The sequence below is a fragment of the Mustela nivalis genome (assembly GCF_964662115.1).
Source record: "Mustela nivalis genome assembly, chromosome: 16".
NCBI lineage: Eukaryota > Metazoa > Chordata > Mammalia > Carnivora > Mustelidae > Mustela > Mustela nivalis.
The window spans coordinates 22952183-22972601 of NC_139035.1; the positions used below are offsets into that span (position 1 = coordinate 22952183).

Below are 20419 nucleotides of genomic sequence, written 5' to 3' on the forward strand. Positions count from 1 at the left end.
ATGGATTAACTCCAAAACACACACACAAAAGAAATAACATTAATATCAGGTGAACAGCATAATGATTCAATACTTATATATGGCAACATGATCACTAATAAAGTCTAGTTAATATAAAGTTACAAACTTTTTTCTTGTGATGAGAATGGAACTATGTACTACTATTATTCTCATTTTTTTTAGATGAAGAAACTGAAGAACAGAGCAGCTGAACATCTTGCCCAAGGTCATATTTATAGTTAAGGATAGCATTTGGGCTCTAATCCAGGTGGTATGGACTTTTAACTACTAAAAAACTCTCCAGCCCCCATTAAAATGAATAAGCACAGATCGGAAGCACTGTTTGGGGGGCAGTGCCTGGGTGCCTTAGTCAGTTAAGTGTCTGACTCGTGATCTCAGCTCAGGTCTTGATCTCAGGATCGTGAGTTCAAGCCCCACACTGGGCTCTGCGTGGAGCATTTTGGGGGGGGGGGGCTATTTTTTTAAAAAAAGCAGAAGCAGGGGCACCTGGGTGGCTCAGTGGGTTAAGCCTCTGCCTTCGGCTCAGGTCATGATCCCAGGGTCCTGGGATCGAGCCCCACATCGGGCTCTCTGCTCTGCAGGGAGCCTGCTTCCTCCTCTCTCTCTGCCTGCCTCTCTGCCTACTTGTGATCTCTGTCAGATAAATAAAGAAAAAATCTTAAAAAAAAAAAAAAGCAGAAGCAGCACTGTTTTGGAAAAGGTGTTCACCCTTTATCTGCTGTGATACAGGAGAGATCTACAACAGGTCTCATTCACCTCAAGTGTGTAATAATACTACATTCACTTAACCAAGATCTCTTAACAGCTAAGATCTGGCCTCAATATTTAAAAGAGTTGTTATTCTTTATTATTGAATAACAGCAGAGAAAACCAGGAAACATTATCTTCTCTGGGGATGGAGATATGGTCACTTTAACCATCGAAAAACTGTACTGTGTGATGAAATAATGACCCACTTTAGATTCCTGAAACCAACCAGGAAGAACTCTAGTATGTCTTCTATTTTTCTTATTATTAGATCCAATTCTAATTGTGGGATTATGAAATGCCAGAGTAAAAAAATTTTAGAAACCGAATCTATAACCTTATATTCTAGATAAGGAAACTGAAGCCTATGGGGGTACAGTAATTTTAACACAGCTTCGTTAATGTCACTGATAAATTTCAATTCTGGATTCAAGAGTTAGGATAATGTCTTATTGTATATCAGAAAGAGGACCAAACAAGGGATGTGAAACTATTGGGTTCTAGTTCTAAGTTCATCTAATGTTTGACTTCTTGAGTAAATCCTTAAAAGTTTTCTATCTACTAAAAACAAATGAGGTTGGGGGCGCTTGGGTGGCTCAGTCGGTTAAGTGTTTGCCTTCAGCTCAGGTCATGATCCCAGGGTCCTGGGATCAAACTGCCCATCAGGCTCCACACTCGGCAGGATGCCTGTTTCTCTCTCTCCCTCTGCCTGCTGCACCCCTTGCTTGTGGTCTCTCTGTCAAATAAATAAAATCTTAAAGGAAAAATAAGTTTGTTGGTTTACTCTAGGTGACCCTTATGCAGTGGGGAACTGGTGAAAACCATTTTGTGGGGCAAGGAGTCCTAATTTGTAGCATTTGTTGATTTCCATGCCATATACATCCCACCAAGGCAATTTCAGTGGTTCAATTTCAATGTTCAGTATGTTCTCAGTGAATGTGGAGCCGGGGATGCATGTGCATAGTCAGTTCCTGCTTGCCATTGTGAATCTCCAGCACAACACTGCCCCTAAGGATCTTTCCAGCTACAAAATTGAAGCATGTATTATTTAACTTTATTGTATCTAGAACAAAGAATTGGTTAATTTTGAAAATAGTAACAATAGTTTTGAAATCTTATTTCCTCGGAGTTAATTCACCATTCATGAGAAATAAACTGTTCTCTAGTTGAATTTGCCTACTGTGAACCAGTTCCTAGTCATTTTCTCATAAACTTCTGAGATACTGAAAATACTACCATCGGACTTCTGATGGGGGTAAAAAAATAATCAGTAGGAATCTTTTGAAGAAAGTATTACTGTAATCTGTGGAGTTAAGCAAGTTTTCCTTCAAAACCTTCAACATCACCTTTGACCAGCTCTAGACCAGATAGTTTGGTTATTAATCAAAACATACAGATCTCTTTCCATCAATATTCTTATTTAATTCTGATAAAGTCTAATTCAGAGCTGTGTCAATAAATGCTTCTGGTGTAAAGTAAAAGCACTAAAATTCGCGTCTGGGCTAAAGAAGAATTTAGAAATCAAGGGATGGTGCTAAATGTTAAGCCTATTGCTGTGGATCAAAAGCAGGAGAAAAAAGTTAAAAGAGATAGTCTTTTATAAGGTACTAATAAGGAGACTAAGGTGGTAATAGAGTTATTAAGAATCAGACTGGATCAAGATACGCTAAGATCAGATGGTAAGCAAATAGAATCATTAACCCCTGGCCAATCTCAATGGTCTTGGGAAACTAAATAATCCCCAAGACTTCTTCTTTTTTTTTTTTTTTTAAGTTTTTATTTATTTATTTGACAGAGAGAAATCACAAGTAGACGGAGAGGCAGGCAGAGAGAGAGAGAGAGGGAAGCAGGCTCCCTGCTGAGCAGAGAGCCTGATGCGGGACTCGATCCCAGGACCCTGAGATCATGACCTGAGCTGAAGGCAGCGGCTTAACCCACTGAGCCACCCAGGCGCCCCAATCCCCAAGACTTCTTAAAGAAGTAATTTATCTGGGCAGCTATGATGGAAGAATTGATTCACAACCATCAATAAAAGTGATCAAAATCCAAAAGATGCTTACTTTTTCTCCAGGAATAAATGTATATTTAAAATTTTATAAATGTATACTTCAAAGTGAAGATTTTCCTGTATTTCCAAATAAGATTATGTTCAACATACCTTGTAATCAATTTTATATTTTGACCTCAGTGTTTTGGTATATACAGTTGTGAAAACTGAGTTATAGACTCCTTCTTTTAAAATACTCTCCCCTGGGCGCCTGGGTGGCTCAGTGGGTTAAGCCGCTGCCTTTGGCTCAGGTCATGATCTCAGGGTCCTGGGATCGAGTCCCGCATCAGGCTCTCTGCTCAGCAGGGAGCCTGCTTCCTCCTCTCTCTCTCTCTCTCTCTCTCTCTGCTTGCCTCTCTGCCTACTTGTGATCTCTTTCTGTCAAATAAATAAATAAAATCTTAAAAAAAAAAATACTCTCCCCTTAACATGCACCTTTTCTGAGATTGGTCAAGGCAATTCGGTACAATGGGGCAGCAACATCCAGGAAGATCACCTCCCCCACTTTTTTCCCTCTAGTTTGTAGTTTTAGTGCCAAAATCAAGTCTTAAAATATTCCTCTCACAAAAATAAGGCAGCTTTATGCGGTAAAAACAGTAGTTTTTTGTCAAAGGCTATACTCTTCTGTCCTTATCTGCTGTTACCAACTGTCAGCATATTCTTTAAAGATCGTATTTTTCTTCGCAGCAACACCTACGTGTAGCTCATTGGCTGTCTAGGTAAGGTATACAGCCTAAGTGCATAACACTGTTGAACAAGAGCTCTGCTGTGGTTTCACAGGCCTGAATGTACTGAGCCAATCCTGGTGTCTTCTGCACATCCCGGCGGATCTTAGAGAGGGAAGACTGGAATTCCTCATTGCAGTCGTTCTCGCTTTTGCTGTGGGTCTCATAGCACCTGCCATGTTGGTTACAGCACTTTGTCAGGGAAGGGATGCCAATATTAAGGTGAACACCAAACAGTGGAGAGCCACATCCATTCAGGGAGGGGTTTTAATCGTAACCCGGGAAAGGCTTAGACCCCTCATTGCACTTGTACTGGCAGAGCCCATCCTCACCTCCCAGAAGGTCCCAAGCGGCGTTCAGTTACATGTCTACCTTGTGAACGCCGTTCTGGATGGTCTTCAGGGTGGCCCGCCAGTAGGTGGTCTGGGCCTGCTCCTGGCACCTGAGAGCGGTGGACACAAAGAGGAGGATCACAAGGGCGAGCGCGGGCAGCGGAAGGACGGCCATCTGTGCAGCACTGGGCTGTGCCCCCACAGAGCCCATGGGGCGCCCTAGGCAGTGGCGCCAGCCCTGGGCTCGGCATCCCCAGCCGCCTCCATGCCCACGCTTCCTCCAAAAGATGCTTACTTAAGAGGATTCCCACTCCAGAATCTGTCCAGTATTAGACAACTCTCATTTACTGGAAAGGAGCCCAAGAAATATTATATTGTGGGAAACTATATCATCACTGCAGTAGATTGGCAAGATGTTATTCTTCCAGTGCTGGAATGCGGATGGAGAATGGCACAAGCCACACAGCATCACAGTGTACCCATGTTAGACAAGGCTTCTCTGGAGGACCATCTTCCACTCTACATGATGCGGGATCCGGATGAGGCCACAGGAGTCCCTGAGCCAGATGCAATAAAAATTCATGTACCAGACAGGGTGCCCAGGAGATGAGGGAAACTAAGCATTCCATTTTTTATAGAGTACTGAGGCACTTCCAGGGCAATGGGATCTGCTAAGCCCTAATCTAGTTTTTTGTCTTGAATATTTATTTCTATCTATCTGTCTATCCATTTATTGAGAGAAAGAGAGCAGGAGCAGGGGGAAGGGCAGAGAGCAAGAATCTCAAGCAGATTCTGTGCTAAGTAAGGAGCCTGATGCAGGGCTCCATCTCAGCCACCCAGGCGCCCTAGAGATTTTTTTAAACCTTGACTGCTATATGAAATAAAATGGGAAAATTTTTGGTCATTATCTAAGCCCTTAAATTGTTTATATAGGATAGGGATTACCTGATTCTTGAAAGTCTGAAAACACTTGTCTGTGGAGTACAGGCAAAATTTTTAGTATTTTTTTGTTTCTGTTTTTAATCAATGCATTCATTTCCTCTCTGAAAATTGGCCAATTTTACCATCTAAAGTTAATTTTACTTAATTTATATTTTCCAAGAAAAGTCTCCATCTACTAGAGATTTTGAAATTAGTAAGATAGTGCACATAAAATATTTTACAGCCTAGTTTTTAAAACCAGTGAAACTGGGGCACCTGGGTGGCTCAGTGGGTTAAGCCTCTGCCTTCAGCTCAGGTCATGATCCCAGCCAGGGTCCTGGGATCGAGTCCCACATCGGGCTCTCTGCTCAGCGGGGAGCCTGCTTCCCTTCCCCTCTCTCTGCCTGCCTCTCTGCCTACTTGTGATCTCTGTCAAATAAATAAATAAAAATATTTTTAAAAAATTTATCTTTGACTTTAAAAAGCTTTTTCAGGGATGCCTGGGTGGCTCAGTTAAGTGTTAGACTCTTGGTTTTGGCTCAGGTCATGATTGCAGGATCATGAGCTCCAGCCCCACATCAAGCTCTGTGCTCAACACAGAGTTGGCTTGGGATTCTTTCCCCTCCCTCTCTCACTCCCTATGCTCTTCCTGCTGGCTTTCTCTTCCTCTCACTCTCTCTCCAATAAATAAATAAATAAATAAATAAATAAATAAATATATTTAAGAAGTTTTTTCAGCAAACATGGACTAAAAAGGAACTTCCTTAAGCTGATAAAGGACATCTGTGAAATACCTACAGCCACAGTTCTATTTAAAGATGACAGAATAAGCACTTTTCACCTAAGACAGACAAGGTAAAGATATGAGCTTTTACCACTTTTATTCAACCTGGTACTGGAGAGTCTAGGTAGTACAAAAGTCAAGGAAACTAAATAAAAGGCACACAGGGGCACCTGGGTGGCTCAGTGGGTTAAGCCTCTGCCTTCGGCTCAGGTCATGATCTCAGGGTCCTGGGATCGAGTCCAGCATCGGCCTCTCTGCTCAGCAGGGGGTCTGCTTCCCTTCCTCTCTCTCTGCCTGCCCCTCTGCCTACCTGTGATCTCTCTCTGTCAAATAAATAAATAAAATCTTAAAAAAATAAAATAAAATAAAAAATAAAAGCCACACAGATTGGAAAGAGAGAAGACTGCTCCTATCTTCAGATGCTGTGACTGTATATAAAGAAAAGTCTAAAGATCCTAAATGGGGGGAAAAAACTGCTTAAAAAAATAAGTTCAGCAAGGTCAGTGTACATTTTTTTTTATTTTTCATTTTTTAAAAGATTTTGATTTATTTATTTGACAGAGAGAGGGAGAGAGACACCAAGAAAGAGAACACAAACAGGGGGAGTGGGCGAGGGAACAGCAGGCTCCCTGCTGAGCAGGGAACCCAATACAGGGCTCGATCCTAGGACCCTGGGATCACGACCTGAGCCAAAGGCAGATGCTTAACGACTGAATCACATAGACACCCCTGAAATCAATATATTTTTTATATCAATTATAAGCCTATATATTATCAATAAATAATCAGAAATTGAAATTACAAATGAACCACTTACTAAAAAAAAAAAAACAAATGAAACACTTATAATAGTACCAAAATATGAATTATGTAGGGATAAGTCTGACAAAAGATGTGTAGCAGCACCAGAGTGTCTCAGCTGGTTAAGTGTCTGCCTTCCGCTCAGGTCATGATCCTGGAATCCTGGGATCAAGGCCTATGTAGGGCTCCCTGCTGGGTGGGGTGCCTACTTCTCCCTCACCTCTTCCCCACCTCTTGTGCTCTCACTCTCTCTCTCATGTGCTCTCCCTCATGTGTGCTCTCATATAAATAAATAAAATCTTTTAAAAAAAGATGTGTAATGCCTATACTCTACAAACTATTATGGAAAACCTATATACAATAAAAATTTGTCAAAAGAAATAAAGGACTTCAATCAATGGAGAGATACACCGTCTTCAGAGATTCAAAGACTGAACATCGTCAGTATGTCAATTCTTCACAAATTGTTCAATGAATAAGATGTAATCACAATCAAAATCCCAACAGGGCTTTTTGGAGGAATTGCTAAGCTAATTTTAAAAATTTCATATATAGTGGGTGCCTGGGTGGCTCAGTGGGTTAAGCCGCTGCCTTCGGCTCAGGTCATGATCTCAGGGTCCTGGTATCGAGTCCCGCATCAGGCTCTCTGCTCAGCAGAGAGCCTGCTTCCTCCTCTTTCTCTCTCTCTCTCTCTGCCTGCCTCTCTGCCTACTTGTGATCTCTCTCTGTCAAATAAATAAATAAAATCTTTAAAAAAAAATTTCATATATAGAAAGCAAAAGACCTAGAATGGCCTGCTTAGTCCTGAAAAAGAACAACAAGGACACCGAGGGGCTCAGGCAATAAAGCGTCTGCCTTTGGCTCAGGTCATGATCCTGGAATCCTGGGACCAAGCCCCACGTAGGGCTCCCTACTCAGCAGGAAGCCTGCTTCTTCCTATCCCTCTGCTCTTTCCCCCGCTCTCTCTCTCACTCTCTCAAATAAATAAAATCTTTGAGGGGAAAAAAAAAGAACAAATTTGGAGGATACACTACTGGATTTCAAAAGTGTAAAACTGCAGTCTTATTAACAGTCTTAAGACAGTCTCATTAACAGAACACAACAGAATGTCTGGAATAGTATCCACCACAGATGACAGACCATATCAAGTGTTGACGAGGAAGTGAAGCAACTGCCACATTCCTACACACTGGGGGGAGTGTACAATGTTTCAACTACCTTGGAAGACAGTTTGACAGTTTCTTAAAAGGTAAACATACACACATACCATTGTGACTTAGACATTCCATTCCTAGATACCTGCTCAAGAGAAATGAAAGCAATGTATCTGTATGTGAATATGCATTGGAACTTTGCTATAATCAAAACAGCAACAATTCAAATGCCTATCAACAGAGAATGTATAGAATGGACATTGTACATCCACACAAGGAAATACTACTTAGCACTAAAATTCATGAACTTTTAATAAAAGCAACAATGTGTATGAATCTCAAAAGAAATTATGACTCCTCAAAGAAGTCAGACCAAAAAAGTGTACATTCTGTATAATTCTATTCATATAAATTCTAGAAAATTAAAAATAATCTTTGGTATTAGAACGTGCATCAGACATTGCCTGGGGAAGGGATGAGGCTGGAAGGAGAAATGATAAAGGGGCACAAGGAAACTTTGAGTGTGTTAGGTATTTTCTTTTTATCGTCATAACCGTCTTGTGGGTGTATCCATAATTCAGAAATTATCAGACTGTATACTTTATATATGTGTAGTTTTTAGTAAATCAAGTCAACCTAAGAAGTTTGCTGAAAACAAACAAAAGTAAAGGGAAGATAGTGCTATTACCTTCATCTCATTCAGCTCGTGAAGTTCCTTAGCAGGATTTTTTTCTAAGTGACCTGCCTTATTCAGGGCCATAGCTGTTACCATGCCTTTGCAACAACTGGGGGGACAAAAAGTACACACACAACATGATCGATTTATTGTTGGTTCCTCTTCTAAGTGTTTCAAATCCCTATACAGTGGAGGTTTACCATAATAATTAATCTGTTGAGAATAATTTCTCAGTTTCTCACCCTTATCTGTCCCCCACCCATTTTTCTCATTCTTGACCACTGGTAACATTGAATGGAAATGAAGCAGAAATTTGGCTAGACCATAAAAGCTACTTCCTGAATTTGAAACAATCCTAGTGACACATGCTTCCTAGTAAATAAATTACAATTTTTCACACCTCATCTGTATTTGGTAGGAATCTCCCACTTTTTCAGATATAAGGAATTTTCAGTTGACATTTTTTAAGAGATGTTTTGGGGGCACCTGGATAGCTCTGTTAGTTAAGTGTCGTCTGCCTTCAGCTCAGGTTGTGATCTCGAGGTCCTGGGATGGAGCCCCGCATTGGGCTCGCCGCTCAGCTTGTTTCTCCCTTTCCCTTTCCCTCTACCCACTCTCTCTTTCTCAAATAGCTAATAAATAATTTTTTTTAAAAAAGAGATGTTTCAGTTGGTGTTCAGTGAGACCAAGCATATTTAGTGAAATATAAGTGTACAATCAGTTTTGTATGGAATGACACAGGAAGTACAAGCTTCTTCATAAATGCTCCCCATTATATGCAAACATGCAAGATATATCTTAATGCAAACAAATTGACATTTTTTGTTTAATTTGGTTTTCTTTTTACTAATTCTCACTCCAATATAAGCATATACTTCCCACCCTACCTATGGTAACACTGTTCAAAGGAATTCGAAAGCCATTGGGAAAACACTACTGTTACCTCCCTACCCTTATCTCCTCTACTCATATTTAATCTTCAAAAGGACAATAATAAAACAACAGAGAGTTTCACCTGTTCAAATAGCTGGAATATTGCGCCAACCTTCTGGCCAGTGCAATTGCATCTAGCTCCAACTTTGCAACTCCCAGATCATGTTTCTCAGCACTTTCCTCCCTCAAATTTGGGAGAGTGTTTTGGTCAGTGAAGTCAGGCACCATTAAAATCAACAAGCTTACCATCCACTGGATCATAGATATATGCAATTCATCCATCTGTTAAAAAATTATTATAATATAAATGACTTATTTTAAATAAATCAAACAGTGAAAACCATACAAATTTAAAAAAAGAAATCACACCTGTGTCCAACTTTAAACAACACTCTCATTCTTAACGACATCAAATCATCACTACTCAGCTAGGGTAAACTTAGTTTCTGTTGTTTACTATGCAAACTCCATTAAACTACCCTCCTCCTCCTCTTTAGCTTGGTCAAGGGTATTAACCTATGGAAGCCGGAGTTCCCCAATCGTGTACCAAGGCATTGAAGGGCTCTGCAGCCAAACCTCAAGGATGTCATGGGACTTTAAATTCTTGAGGGACGTGATAGTGTTATGTGACATCTATCAGCACAGCACGAACTTGACATAGATCGCAGTTCCAACATTAGATGCACTGTACCACTTTTGATGGCTTCTTACCTTTGCAAAGCTGGTTTTATTGATGGTTTTGTGGTTAAAAAAAAGTACTTTGGGAAAATCAAGGTACAACAGGCAATGAGGGTGGTACTGTCCAACCCATTTCCAAGGTTAAAGTGGTACAGTGTTCAAATACGTATGTTCCATTGATGAATGATTTTGATGAGAGGAAAACAAAATAAAAGATTCTCTTTTTCTCAATGTATGTATATCTAAGAAGTTAAATTAAAACATTATATTTTACAAAGCTTATTTGAATAAGCAATTAGAATCAGGCAGCATCAAAACCAAAAAGTGGTTAGGGACATTCTGCAGGTTGGGGCCAGGATAAACATTTTAATAGAGAAGATGCTAAAGTAGAGAAAAGAAATTATTTAATTGATTATAACTCAAATGTTTGCCCTATTTGGGAAAATTCAGGTATTTGGATATCATGATAGTTGTCCTTGTGTTTCATTTTTTCATAATCAAGAGAATCTAGTTGACTGTTTATAATTAATTCTTTTTTTAAAGATTTTATTATTTATTTGACAGAGAGAGATCACAAGTAGGCAGAGAGGCAGACAGAGAGAGAGAGAGAGAGGAGGAAGCAGGCTCCCTGCTGAGCAGAGAGCCCAATGCGGGACTCGATCCCAGGACCCTGAGATCATGACTTGAGCCGAAGGCAGCAACTTAACCCACTGAGCCACCCAGGCGCCCCTATAATTTGTTCTTGAGTTTTGTTTTCTCAGGTTCAAGTGCTCTTCATGAGCTCCTCTGGCCTTGGTTTGTTTATAGAAGCTACCAGTGGCCCAAGAGCTACCCCAGTCTAATGGCCTCCTTGTTTAACTGTTTTAACATGTATTACTTTTTCAAACAGTTACTAAGTTATTAGGAAAGAAATATTTATGTTTATAGAAGCTACCAGTGGCCCAAGAGCTACCCCAGTCTAATGGCCTCCTTGTTTAATTGTTTTAACATGTATTACTTTTTCAAACAGTTACTAAGTTATTAGGAAGAAATATTTAGTAAGTTGTTTGAACCTAGCTACTTAATATACTGAACTCTGGAGTTTCTTCTTTTGGTTGAAGAGTATGAAAATACTGAGACCCAAAGAGCAGTAACTGGTCAAGTTTGGGAACCTCTGCATTATGCTATTTGGAGAAGCTGGGACCCAGAAATCAAATGCAGAAAACTTCATGAAATGCAAACGTCAAGCACACCATCCTCTTCACGTGCTCCCTCCCCTTTCTCTGTTGATGAGTTCCTCAGTACTCTTCTCTAGGCTTAAATATGACCTACTCTGAGAAGTCTTTTTAACTTCCCCTAGCTTTAATTTGCTCCTTTGCCCACATTTCTTTGTACATCCCTATTTTAACAGTTTGCACATCTGTGACCTCAATTAGCCAGTGCATCTCTCTCTCTTTTTTTTTTTTTAAAGATTTTATTTATTTATCAGAGAGAGAGAGGGAGAGAGAGCGAGCACAGGCCGACAGAATGGCAGGCAGAGGCAGAGGGAGAAGCAGGCTCCCCGCCGAGCAAGGAGCCTGATGTGGGACTCGATCCCAGGACGCTGGGATCATGACCTGAGACGAAGGCAGCTGCTTAACCAACTGAGCCACCCAGGCATCCCAGCCAGTGCATCTCTTTAAGACATGGCCCATCATTTTATCACTCAAAACCACACACAGTACTTGGCAAAGAATTAAGTGCTTAATAGATGTTTGTTAAATCGATAAATAATAATCAAACTTCGTAGCCCATCTAATAGTAAAACACAAGCCCCCCACCTCAGAAGGAAACATTATTAATGACCTAAAGCAATGTTGATTAATGTATTTTACACCTTAATTAACACATCAGGAAAAGGGCAACTCTTCCTGAGGAATGGTTTAAAAAAGATTGTTATCCATTTTACAAGTTAAAAGATACCCCCCCACACACACATTCACAAGCTATGCCCCTTCTGCTTCTCAAAGTAAATAAATTCCTAACTGTTCTTTCTTATACCAATGGCCTGGATTATACTGTCATAGAAACTACTCATTTGTGCTTATACAAAATATAAATCAATCCTTGAACTCTTCCTAATAGACAAAAAGAAACATGTTATCTTCATTTCAGAGTTATACTGGAGAGACTAAATGGTAGAATCTAGGGCATGCAATAGTTCATAGGTGAATTTAAAATTAGAATCAAATTAAGCACGAAAGTATATCTTTCACTTTCACAAAGATATGAAAGCATTATTTGTAATTAGATAGAGAGTACATATGATAAGTTTTATAATAAACCAGAGGTTTACTGTGATCTGGATACAAAATCCTAAGAGAATTTTTAATGAATTAAGTGTTTTTTCATTTATGAAAAGACTTGCTCCAAATTTACTAATCTTGTCAGGGATGACAAGTAGCTTACTTAGCCACCTTCTAGCTGATTTTTTAAATCATATTTAATTTGTCCCTTCAAAATATAAGTGATGTTTAATAATGAGTAAGAGAAATTTATGTTATGGACAGGTCATTTTGAAAATGGATAGAAGAATTTCTATCTTGGTATGATTTTGCTGCTGAAAATGACAAATAGCTCATTTTTTAAAACTTTCTAATTTATATACTTGAAAATCTGGAAATGTTTCTTTTTTTTTTTAAAGATTTTATTTATTTATTTGACAGAGAGAAATCACAAGTAGATGGAGAGGCAGGCAGAGAGAGAGAGAGAGGACCCTGAGATCATGACCTGAGCCGAAGGCAGCGGCTTAACCCACTGAGCCACCCAGGTGCCCTGGAAATAAGTTTCTAATTGTTCTAAAATCTTACAGTTAAAGTGTTTCATCTGGCTGAGAATCTTTTGTTAAAATGTAGAAGTGCCCCAACGTCTAATGTCAGCAAGAACAACTGACTGACATTACGATAGAGGGAAAATTTAACTAGTCACAATTTAATAGAAACCTCTGCATAACACTCATGGAATTAAAGGCTGAGACTTATTATTTAATAAAGACAGTCAATTATGCACTTCTTCAATTTTGATTCATGTTTCTTTGTGAGCTATCATTTCAGAGTGACAGTCTTTAAAAGCAAGTGCTGAAGCTGACCTTCAAATGACTTTATCACTAAGTATTAACTTGTGATTATAAAAAATTATGAAGCCTGTTCTCTCACATTTTACTAAAAATTATCTTAAAGTGTTTTTTACTTCAGCCTGTTCCACTGTTTGCATGTGTGTTATACGCGTAAGTTATATACAAAAGACAAAGATCTTTTTGCTGAGACACATAGTGGACAGGGTTTGAGGATCAGTGTTTTAGCCCATCAAGCAGCACAGAGTAGATGGAATTTATGACATAAAGGAAAAAACAAAACTGAAGGTAAGAAAATGAATCAGAGAAGAAAATGAATGATGGGTGAAACAAAGGAAACTTTTTCATTTTTATATAGTTATGGCAGCTAATATGGATATACACAGTTCCTTTGGGAATTGATAATCTTGCAAGGTTTCTACACACTATAACACCATAATGTAGTATTAAAATAGAGGTATATTAAGGCACTTTCTAAATAAGCCTATATTATTATAAAGATTGAATTCAATAATATAAAAAATTGAGTAAATGATTTCATGAAGATAAATACCTAATAGTAAATTATTTACCGAAGAAGGAGTTAATGTAGCAATACCATAAGACAACAGTGCTGGAATGTTCTTTCTTTCTTCATTCAATAAGTATTTATTAAGTCTCATTATGCGACAGTACTTTGTTACCCTTTTTCTTAATTTTGGTTGTCTTCCAAGTCATAGAAATTTCTCCTAAGTCTGGGGATCCCCTGGATTCAGTCTTCCAGTCTTTATATATGTGCGCCTCAACTCTTGGTGTCTATATATTTGCAATATATTCATAGACTGATATAACGTAATGCTTCAAAATAGCATTTCCATATAACATCACAGTCTCTGCCTTTCAAATTCCTTTTTAAAAATTTTTTATTTATTTGAGAGACAGAGAGACCAAAAGAGACAGAGACAGAGCATGAGTGGAGGGGGTGGGAAGAGAAAGAAGCAAACTCCCTACTGACCAGGAAGCCAGTCACACGGGTCCATCCCAGAACCCTGGGATCATGCCCTGAGCTGAAGACACTTGCTTAACTGACTGAGCCACCAAGGCACTCCTTAAATTTCAAATTTAAGCAATATTTAAATAAAATAAGTTCCTTTACCAATTTTGTAAGATCAAATATTTGTATATTGTTTAATTATAGTAAGAGATTCCTGTGTGAATCTAGATTATAACTAAGACTAGGCAATAGGAGTAAATGCAGTAAACTATGCCTTTGGAAATTATTATTTCATGCTGTGCTGGCTAAGAAGTCCACAGGTTCAGGGGCACCGGGGTGGCTCAGTAGTTGATCACCTGGCTCTTTTTTTTTTTAAAGATTTTATTTATTTATTTGACAGACAGAGAGAGATCACAAGCAGACTGAGAGGCAGGCAGAGAGAGAGATAGAGGGAAGCAGGCTCCCCGCTGAGCAGCGAGCCCGATGCGGGACTCGATCCCAGGACCCTGAGACCATGACCTGAGCCAAAGGCAGAGGCTTTAACCCACTGAGCCACCCAGGCGCCCGATCACCTGGCTCTTGATTTTGGCTCAGGTCTTGGTTCAGAGCCATATCTGGCTCTGTGCTCAGTGGGGATTCAGCTTGGGATTCTCTCTCCCTCTCCTTCTGCCCCTCCCCCAACTCATGTGTATGCTCTATCTCTAAAATAAATAAATCTTAAAAAAAAAAAAAAGGAAAAGAAGTTCACAGGTTCACTTCTTCAGAATTGCAGAAGAATTCTATTTGTCCTAAAAATGATAGACTAATATATATGGTGGCATCTTATCTTTCTTCCTAATATCATGTTTCTGTCATCTCTCAGCAGGAACACCAACATAAATACTTAAAATGTTCACATTCCAGACTAATACTATAAAGGAAAAAAAATCAGTATACTGAGTAAAGCGTAAAGATAATAATTAGAACTTGAAACTTTTGATCATCTCTGAAACTTCATTCCTAGTGCAGGAATATACTACATTTAAAAATCCCTACAGGGGCGCCTGGGTGGCTCAGTGGGTTAAGCCACTGCCTTCGGCTCAGGTCATGATCTCAGGGTCCTGGGATCGAGTCCCGCATTGGGCTCTCTGCTCAGCAGGGAGCCTGCTTCTCTCTCTCTCTCTCTGCCTGCCTCTGCCTCCATTTACTTGTGATCTCTCTGTCAAATAAATAAATAAATAATCTTTTTTTTTTTTAATTAAAAAATAATAAAATAATAAAATAAAAATCCCTACAAATCGGGGCGCCTGTGTGGCTCAGTGGGTTAAGCCTCTGCCTTTGGCTCAGGTCATGATCTCAGGGTCCTGGGATCGAGCCCCACATCAGGCTCTCTGCACAGCAGGGAGCCTGCTTGCTCCTCTCTATGTCGAATGAATAAATAAAATCTTAAAAATAAAATCCCTGCAAATCATTTGAGTAATAATATCACAAAAATTCCCAGTGTGCCCTCCTAACCTCCTGCTTCAGTTGGATAGTCATGACCTAGTCTCTCCTTGAAGAAAACTCCCAGCCAAGGCAAAATATAATTTCACAAACCCCTATAAGTACATACATGGCGCTGAAGTTCAATGTTACCATTGTTAATTTCATTGCTTATCTTCAAAAGCCATTGTTGAATCATGTTAAATATTTGTGCTTGAAGTACCCTGAAAGAAAAAATCAAGTAAAATAAATATAAGATATAGAGTATAAAAGCCTATCAACTAAAAGAAAAGGTTTTATTTGGGTGGGCCTAGAAATGTTGGTGTTGACAACTCTTTGAGAATTCAGAGAAAGGGAAATGAAAGCCCTGAATTACCTGGTATAATGGCTTACTCATTATCACAGCCTTCCTAACCCTGGGCAGGTAACAACTGGCATTATGCACTTTAAACAAGGTGAATCTTATGTTCGGTGCTAGCTCTCTACTATAAAAACTCACCCTCGTACTCTTTACATTCACTTCTAGGCAGTGAGGCCACAAAGTGAAGAGAATGAATTTTGAAATTCTCAAGAGATCAATTTCCAACATGAAAGTTTGAGGAGCAAAGTTGATCCGTGCCACCCTCCCTGAACCCCCCTACCCAGCCCCCAACCCCCCACCCCACCAAGTGAGGCTGGTGAGAATTACTTAAAAAACAAAACAAAACCAAAACACTGAAAGCCTCTGGAAACATCCTAAGGACAAAGAGCAACTGAAGAAACATGTGTTCAAGACAATCTATGAAAACTCAATAAGAAAGGTAAGAAGAGCCTGTGGTATTTATTTATTTATTTTTTTAAGATCTTATTTATTTATTTGACAGAGAGAGAGATCACAAATAGGCAGAGAGAGATGAGGAGAAGCAGGCTCCCTGCTGAGCAGAGAGCCCAATGCGGGACTCGATCCCAGGCCCCTGGGATCATGACCTGAGCTGAAGGTAGAGGCTTAACCCACTGAGCCACCCAAGCACCCCGAGCCTGTGGTATTTAAAACAAGCCTTCTCTCTCTCTCTCTCTCTCCCCCCTCTCAGCTCAGTAAGGCGAAACTCTACCCCAGACTGCTGCAGCCAAGAACACAGAAGTCCCTCCCTCACCCTCTAGCTCGAAGTCAGAGGGCTTTCTTCCTGGGAGGCACCAGACTTCCAAAGCTTCTTACATGACCCCAGCTACCTATTGCTGAGGCTACGTACTGGGAAAATGTAGCTGAGAAGTGGGGATTCCCTTCTGTCCAGAAGAAAGCTGTGGGAACTTACGGGCCAGAATCCACATCCATATACTGAGGAACAGTACCAATAATGTTTATCGATGTATCCAACTGCGATTTCATTTCATTAACTTTTCCATTAAGTCTTTCCCATTCTTCATGAAGCATATCAGGAAACTGCAGGCCATTTACCAACTTGAAAGAACAGAAGTCTAGAGAACTAACCAAACTTGAAAGAATTTTAGATATACCTAGAAAAGTGAGGAAAGTACTAACTTTAAAAAGCATTCATAAGTCTACCATTGCAATAATAAATTACAAAAATACCAATGGGGAGGGCCTTATCTTCTTTCATCTTTTTATTACCCTACAGTTTGCCTAGCAGGGAACCTTGCAAAGAGTAGTTCTTAAACAAATGTTCAGTAAATAAACACAGTGCAGTCAGTGCTTTCCTGACTTTCGGACTAGTTGTTTCTTTGACGACAGTTTATACTCTTAAGTTTCTTGTCTTCTCAGCAGAGAACCAAATGCAGAAACTACAAATTACAGTTTTCTATAACAGGCATTAACTCACTCAATCATTCTGTTAAGACAATGATGATAAGCAGCTCCTTTGTGACCATAGGGTAGTTAATAACAGAAATGAGAATGGTTTAACACTTGAGTCATTTTTTCGGTCATTGTTCAGGTTTTCATAAAGCTTATTGTTTTGGTCTGAATAAAGATTGAGTCTGGATCCTAATCTTTGACAAATTCACTGTGAAATCATGGTAAAATATCACCTCTATACTTTTGTCTTAACTCATTTGCAAAATAAGAGATGATATGCTCCTATCTCAGGGGCACCTGGGTGGCTCAGTCAGTTATGCATCTGCTTTTGGCTCAGGTCATGATCACAGGGTCCTGGAATCGAGTCCCACATCAGGCTCTCTGCTCAGCAAGGAGTCTGCTTCTTCCCCTTCTCCCTCCTACTCTTCCTCTGTGTTCTTTCTCTCTCTTTCAAATAAATAAATAAAATCTTTAAAAAAAGAAAAGAAATGCTCCTACCTTAGAGATTTATAAAGAGAAATGGTTAAAAACTAAACTTTTTTTGTCCTTAATGAAATATTTTACTAATGAAATATTATGAAATAACTTAATGAAATATTATGAAATATTTTAATTAATGAAATGTTTTACTTCATTAGGAAATTTTGATCTCTTATGAGTATTCAAAATGATCTGTTAATTTCACTATTCATTCATCATTTTGACTTCCTCATTTATTTTAAACCATTTACTACTTCATTTTTTTCTCTTCCCACTATATATTTTCATGGGAATTATTAGCTTCTTATCTCTAACATATTACTGATGCCATAGATAATTAAGATTGCATTTTCCCAATGAAGTAGTTTTATGTTGAACAACAGTGCCAGTCAATGAACCAGGATTGCCCTAACATTTCACTGCTTATTCTTCCCCCCCCCTTTTTTTTTTTTAATTTTAAGTAGGCTCCATTGCTTACCATGGGCCTGAACTCATGACACTGAGATCAAGAGTCACATGCTCTACCAAGTGAGCTCGCCAGGCAGCCTAGCTGAGAAGGATTCCTATGTAACATATGACACAGTGAATAAAGTCATCATTCTCATGAAATACAGTATCATTCAGAGTCTCAGATTATCTCTAGGATTTCTCACATACAATGTCCAACATCAATCAGAAACAGTCAAGAATGTGAAAAGAATTGACTCTTATGAGTCAAGACAAAATACAGACAATAAAAAAAGACCTATAGGAGAACCAGATAGTACCAAATTATCCGGCATGAATTTTAAAAATTAACTGTGAGCAGAACAGAAAACCAAAAAGTACATCCACACTTATATGGTCAATTAATCTATGACAAAGGAGGTAAGTATATATGATTGACAAAAGACAATCTCTTTGATAAATGGTACTGGAAAAACTGAACAGCTGCATGCAAAAGAATGAAACTGGACCATTGTCTTATACCATACACAAAAATAAACACAAAATGGATTAAAGACTAAATGTAAGACCTGAAACCATAAAACTCCTAGAAGGAAACAGGCAGTAATCTATTATAAGTGATCAAGATGGCTGGTACTGGCACAAGGACACACATCCAGATCAATGGAATAGAATTCAAAGTCCAAAAATAAACCCATACATCCATGGTCAACTAATTTTTGACAAGAGTGTCAAGATCATTAAATGTGGAAAACATGGTCTTTCTAACAAATGGTAGTGGGATAACTGAATATCCACATGCAAAAGAAGGCTTTACCTCATACTATGTATAAAAATTAACTCAAAATGGGACGCCTGGGTGGCTCAGTTAGTTAAGCAGCTGCCTTCGGCTCAGGTCATGATCCCAGCGTCCTGGGATCAAGTCCCACATCGGGCTCCTTGCTTGGCAAGGAGTCTGCTTCCCCTCTGCCTCTGCCTGCCGCTCTGTCTGCCTGTGCGCTCTCGCTCTCTCTCTCTCTGGCAAATAAGTAAATAAAATCTTTAAAAAAATTAACTCAAAATGGTCAAATATCATAATATAAGAGCAAAAACTACAAAACTCTTAGATGAACACATAAGGGTAAGCTTCATGACTTTAAATTTGGCAAAGGATTCAAAGATATGACACTGAAAGCACAAACAAAAAAAAAGAAAAAAAGGTAAATTGGACTTCATCAAAATTTAAAATTTTGGACTGCAAAGGACACCATCCAAAAAATGAAAAAATAGCCCATGGAGTAAGAGAAAATATTTACAATTCATATAGCTGGAAAAAACACTTGTATATAGAGTATATAAATGACTCTAACAAATCAGTAACAGAAAAACAAAAACAAAAACAATTAAAACATGGACAAAGGATCTGCATAGACATTTCTCCAAAGAAGATATATAAATGGCTAGTAAGCTTTAAAAAGATGCTCAACATCAGTAGTCATCAGGAAACCATGAATCAAAACCATTATGAGATACTACTACATACCCACTCATATGGCTAGAATCAAAAGTCAGACAAGTGATGGCAAGGATGTGGAGAAATCATAGCCCTCATACACTGGGGGTCGATATTTAAAACTGTGATAATGGTGGCACAAGTCCGTGAATGTACTAAAAATCATCAAATTATATACTTTTTAAAAAGGTTTTGTTTATTTATTTGAGAGACAGAGAGAGCATGAACTGAGGGAGAGGCAGACTCCCACTGAGCAGGGATTCTGACTCGGAGCTCGGTCCCAGGACCCTGGGATCATGACTTGAGGGGTGAAGCCAGATGCTTAAGTGACTAAGCCATCCAGGTGCCCCCAAATTATATACTTTAAATGGGAAATTGTACTACATATGAATTATCTCTCAAAAAAAGTAGTGCTCAGGGACACCTGGGTGGCTTAGCCGGTTAATGGCTGCCTTCAACTCAGGTGATAATCCCAGAGTTCTGGGATCAAGTCCTGATCCCAGCCTGTTTCTCCCTCTGCCTGCCATTTCCCTGCTTTGTGCTCTCATTCTCTCTGATTTTAAAAAAAAAGAAAGAAAAGAAAAGAAGCAGTGCTCAATACTTTATTTTGGTTTTTGTTTTTTGTTTTTTAAAGATTTTATTTCTTTATTTGACACAGAGATAGAGAACACAAGTAAGCAGAGCAGCAGGCAGAGGGAGAGAGAGAAGCAGGCTCCTCTGCTGAGCAGGGAGTCTGACGCGGGGCTCAATCCCAGGACGCTGGAATCATGACCTGAGCTGAAGGCAGCCGCTTAACCAACTGAGCCACCCAGGCGCCCCTTGTTTGATTTTTAAAACTGTATGTAACATTATTTAGATTTTATT

General features: G+C 39.2%; 1 protein-coding gene and 1 pseudogene across 8 annotated transcripts in view; both read right to left on the reverse strand.

The window, feature by feature from the left end:
* The window catches only part of AXDND1 (axonemal dynein light chain domain containing 1), a 115784-nt gene that overhangs the window by 32195 nt on the left and 63170 nt on the right, over nucleotides 1-20419 (reverse strand). For all 7 annotated transcript variants that reach the window (XM_082704083.1, XM_082704082.1, XM_082704081.1 and 4 more), the window contains 4 exons: nucleotides 16637-16838; nucleotides 15475-15568; nucleotides 9224-9423; nucleotides 8221-8317 (listed from right to left, as the gene is read on the reverse strand). In XM_082704083.1, the coding sequence (XP_082560209.1) occupies nucleotides 8221-8317; nucleotides 9224-9423; nucleotides 15475-15568; nucleotides 16637-16838 (593 nt within the window). The remainder of the gene's footprint in view (nucleotides 1-8220; nucleotides 8318-9223; nucleotides 9424-15474; nucleotides 15569-16636; nucleotides 16839-20419) is intronic.
* LOC309850334 (group XIIA secretory phospholipase A2 pseudogene) lies at nucleotides 3443-4121 on the reverse strand (annotated as a pseudogene). Its single transcript has one exon. The product of its transcript is annotated as a group XIIA secretory phospholipase A2 pseudogene (transcript).